Source organism: Hyposmocoma kahamanoa, unplaced genomic scaffold (assembly GCF_003589595.1).
Source record: "Hyposmocoma kahamanoa isolate Upper Pololo Valley unplaced genomic scaffold, ASM358959v1 79, whole genome shotgun sequence".
Lineage (NCBI taxonomy): Eukaryota > Metazoa > Arthropoda > Insecta > Lepidoptera > Cosmopterigidae > Hyposmocoma > Hyposmocoma kahamanoa.
In genome coordinates this window covers 6,900,694-6,905,832 of record NW_020653993.1, presented here as the reverse complement: position 1 = coordinate 6,905,832, position 5,139 = coordinate 6,900,694, and the positions used below count along the sequence as shown (strand labels likewise).

General features: G+C 34.4%; 1 protein-coding gene across 1 annotated transcript in view; it reads right to left on the bottom strand.

The window, feature by feature from the left end:
- Window positions 1–282: 282 nt before the first annotated feature.
- LOC113233611 (porphobilinogen deaminase) overlaps window positions 283–5,139 on the bottom strand; it is a 16,822-nt gene continuing 11,965 nt past the window's right edge. Inside the window, exons 5-7 of the mRNA XM_026468764.1 lie at window positions 4,314–4,498; window positions 3,060–3,219; window positions 283–2,153 (exon numbers count right to left, since the gene is read on the bottom strand). Of these exons, the coding sequence (XP_026324549.1) occupies window positions 1,654–2,153; window positions 3,060–3,219; window positions 4,314–4,498 (845 nt within the window). The 3' untranslated portion in view covers window positions 283–1,653. The remainder of the gene's footprint in view (window positions 2,154–3,059; window positions 3,220–4,313; window positions 4,499–5,139) is intronic.

The following is a 5,139-nucleotide window of genomic DNA, read 5'->3' as shown; positions in this document are numbered from 1 at the left end:
ATATTTTATATCCACAAATACAGATATAACAACAATTTTATGTTTACTAATAAACAAATAGTGACTAGGAAATTAAACTATTTTTCGGATTGGAATCGCGAATATGGTTTTTTACATAGAAACCTAGGTTTCGAGCCCTTTAAAGGTTTGAAAAACACAAATATAAGCAATTTAGATTCGAAAAATAGTTTCATTTCCTATGTGTAACAATCGTAAAAACCTAAGAATTCGATATAAACATCTATTTAAGTCCACTAATGAAAAAGGCCATTCATTAATCATTTTGGAATGCATTTTTAATTTTTCTACAAGTCAAGTGAACCATAACCCAACTTAAATAGTGCGTGTACAGTAAACATTAAGGAAAAAAACATGACTTTCGTATTTATAATAAAGTGTTCCATAACATGTACCTTATGTGCTTTATAAAATGAACAACTCCTATTCCCTAAAAATAAATGATTTAAAATAAACAAAAAGCAACAGATATCTAGGCGAAGTTCCAAAAGGTGCAACAGAACTTTACACGTATCTTTTTGGAAATTCTCTCTTTATTTTAAGTTCAATACAGATTATTTGCAATGCGTGTCGAGAGCGCGCAGTATGTTCACGAACACATTGAAATGTATGGGAAATGTTGCATATATCTGTACTCGGCTTATTACTTACCAATACAAAACTATAAACCACTATCATTGATCTGCATTGGAAGTCACAAATTATAGAGCAAAAAGTATTAGCTTACTTTTTTGAGCACCCTGTAAATTACTTAGCACATGAAACCATATCCTGGTCGCGTATACTCAAAAATGATGGAGTCGAGAAAACAAGAATTGAAATTGAAAATATTAAAAATATTATATATAAAAATTGAAAGTTCAACAAAAATACAGAATGAATCTTATTGCGAATATTTTTGAAATTTTCAAGTCGTGTTTTATCAATTCTACTATTTTGAGTTACGACAGTATTTCGTTTCATATGCGACTTATAAAGTTAATTATCATACACAAACTGTCAAAAATTTTTCTTATAAATTGAACCTTGTCTCGTTTGTATTAATAACAAACGAGGTCCATACCATATCACATAAACGACGTTACAACAGCCGGAGCCATAGTCAAAAAATGTTCGACACAAGACAGGGTACAATTAAATTCGTGAACATGTTTGCCCTGAATGGTAACGTTGGAGATACTTTATTCTTCGTCAACGGCCGGAGCGGATTAACATTTTTACATCGCCATTTTGAAAAACTTTTCTTTTTGACAGTAGACATTTAGCATTTTAATTGGTGATGATTGTCATGTGTAATTTTATGAACAATTCTTTTTTGTGAAAACGTGAACAATAAAATTGTGACGTCATAAGTCAAGACTAATGCTACAATTTTTGGGTATCTATCCATCTTTTCTCATAAAATTTAAGTAATAACAGTTCGTTGTAATTCTATGAAAAATAAAAACAGCGTCTTAGAAGAAAATACAACTATTTTTTTCTAATTTTTAATTGATTTAATGCATATGAATGCCACCGGGTTATTTATCGTCTTCCGCGGTTAACCAGCAGTTATTATTATCAGTACGATCGTCAACTGAATAAGAATTTGACGCATTTTGTTACACCCTGTATAAACAAAAAAATATCTAAAAATCATGAACTTTTATTGGCAGTAGAGTTTCGAATCAAGTCTTGAGTAACCTTCATAACTTCTAAAGCACCTTTTTCTATCAATGCGTTCGCTAGTTCCTTACCTATACTATCACATTTTTTTATTACTTCTATGGGTATATTAAGGTTCTCTGTCAGACCACAGAATAAAACATTTTCAGTCAATTCTTTGGAATTATCACCAAAATCTTCACAATTCAAATTATTAATTTTATCGTCAATATCTTTATTTAACTTTTCAATAGGGTTCAATTTGTTTGAAATGTCATCATCGGTTTTTAATTTTTTGTTTTCCGATTCTTCAGTAGGGCTGAGTTTGTGTTTTTGTGTTTTCTTTATTTGTGTAAACATTTCTGTTTGTGTATGGTCGATTTTGGTGGTACCGTCGAGGCTCCATACTGCTCCGGTTATGGTGAATTTGTATTGGGAGTCAAAGGGTTTCAATGTTGTTGATACGCCTACTGGAGCGCTGCAACCTCCACCTGCAGAAAAATTAAAAAATTAAGGTTCATTTCAGTCATTACATCAACATATTGTTATGTCTTTACATTTAACTAGGCACCGTGTATTTCAAATTATTGTATTTTCTGTAATTTAATAACACAAAATTTCATGTAGCATCTCGTTTGGCGTACATGCAGATGGACTGCATTTGAACTGTAATAAACAGCATATTTGCAGTTTTTGAGCAGTTTATTCAAATTTCTCAGAAAATGCAAATTGAGGCAGTGCGCATCAGGTCAAAACAAACAGACGACAGTTGTGGTACTGTCGCGCTGATTGTATTGTACCTATAAATTGATAAGAAGATGGAACAACTCTAAGAAAAATTACTTCAACGACAAGGATTGTTTGCCCTGCCTATTACTCGGTGTAGATCCAGTAAGTAAGATCCTTTGCCTCGGGTGCTTAAACTAATTAATCAGCTGCTTATCTCCGACTCCTCGATAGACCTATTCAATTGTTCAGAGTCTAAGTTTATATTCTCCACGGGACTCTACCTCGAAACATTGACCAGACCCAGCAGTTTTTAAGTTTAAGCTTAGCTTTACTATAATCTTAATTTTTAATCTGACATTTTATTAATTTTACTTCATGACATTTTACTTTATTATTTTTTTGTATTACCTTGACGTGAATTTGTTTACTATTTACGAATACTGTGTTATTGCTTGTACTATAACTTTACCGTATTTTATAATGTATTCTGAATTCAGCAACTATTGCGTCTACATATATTCTGTTAGCAATATGTTTGTATTATAATGAAATATGAAATGAAATGAAATTACAAAATAGCGCCATCTGTGAGAAACCTATGAAAGTTTTTCTAAATTCATGTGTATAGGGTCTACTTAGAACCAAACTCGTAAACAAAATAAACAAACCCAGTGTCTTAAGGAAGCTCCTTTCGGCCAGAATCCTGCAATAGGTCTCGGCGTGATTAAAAGGCGCAAGCATATTCAAAATGGCTTCGTTCTTACTGCTGCATTCTACCGCCAGTGCACCCTGCCCGACGGCGTACTTCATCTCCGCGCAGGGGAGAACCTGAAAGATTTTTTATGGTACCAACTGACAGAACAAACAAGTCGTGCGCCTGGTTTTAAGCGACACGCGTGTCCTTAGCAGTTGCAGTGCCACTCAGAGCTTTAAATCGCAAAGATCTTAGGGACACTGCCACTGCGCCTGTCACCATGATACACAGACATATATTTAAATAGACATCGCAAGTACCGCGACCTGTATGAAAACCAGGCGTGCCACATTTTTTGTACCTCCGATGACGACACAAGCGCAATTTAGTGACGGGAAACCTCCTTCGGCACTAAAGCGATTGATTAAAACGAAGACGAAGACGCAGCACGTATTTAGGAATTATCCTAAAACCATTAGGTTTTTCAACTATTTGTTGATTATAAGAAGCCGTGAAATATTAATCTAGTAAAATAATACCAGAATAAGATAATAAATTCCTTTATTAATACGTGTTTAGAAAAAACTTTACTCCAGAAAAAAACCACAACAAACTTTATAGAATATTTTTATAAAATTTTAAGGTCTTAAGAATTATCATCTCATCATTGACAGTCAATGCATCTCATCGAAAACTGTGTTGCATCAAATATACGAATGTATCACTCGTTTGATATTCATGGCTTACAAAAGAAGGACCACAAGTTTATCGTACCAAGTAAAAGACACAATGTATTACGAATCATGCGGCATAGACTCGTTTGCATACCTATTTGTTTTCTCGAAATTCATTCCAAATGAAAAAAATCGTTTTTAAAATAAATTATGCATATTCTGAGTACATGTATGTACATAACTGCAGCGAAACATTCCTGTTTATTTATCTTCACACAGCTGTGGTGTTTTTACACTACAGCTGTGTGGTTTTCTAATGGTACAATTAGACATTTTTCGCGTTTTCTACTCATGTTTAACCACGATAACGGCAGGGCGCGTTCTGAAGCGTAGCAGCGGTAACTAAGCGTTAATAGCTGTGAGCACGCAAAGTAGGTACACTTGCGGTGTTTATTTATACATACATATCTGTGTATAAAAGCATAGTGCCTTAATAATTATAATAATCTCCTTTAAAGGTCTACCTAGCACCCAGTACATACATAAAAGCTTACCCGGGATATCCGATGCCCCCACCCCATTCTATGCAGCCCGGCACTGGCCAATAGCAACGCTGAGTACTTCTGATCGTCGGCGTCCAACTTCCTTAGCCTCGTGTTGAGATTGCCACGCACATCTGATATTGTTAGATGGGGGTAGGAGCCGTGCAGTTGGGCGGTACGGCGGAGCGATGATGTGCCTGCAGAAGATGAAAAATAGAGTACTTATTAATAGTGCCTTAATAATTAATAATGTCCAAGCAGCGACGTTCTTAAACGCAGGGAAAGAGCAACAAATCGACTCGACGAACAAATTCATCGTACACGAGTACTTGATTATGAATACAATCACCCCATTGTTGTACAGTCCACATGCATGGTAAATTTATAGATCTGCGTGTCTGATCTGTTGTGGCAGCGCAGCTACCAATTTAATGGATAAATCTCAAAGCGGCGGTTTTATCTCTCACATTGTTTAATCGGGAAGGTCCTTAAGTATGTTTGATGAACATTTCCATACTTTAGGAAAGAAACGACGTAAAAGCCAAAGTACAAAGTTCGCAAAGCGAGAGAAAACCATGTCTTTGTAAATTGTTTGGTTCATAATATCCTTTTTGGTTTTAATAGCTATTTTATTTATTTTATTTATAGTTATTTTATTTTATTTTATTTATTTTATATTTACGGAAAATAATCGACAAAACAGATGGGAAGAGCTTGAAAATTAAACCCAACTATCATTGAACTACCAACAAATGGACGTGCGTCGGGTTTAATACAAAAATCACGAAAAAAATGTCCGAAGTTAACCTATACAAACGTAGAGACATGTAACGAAATA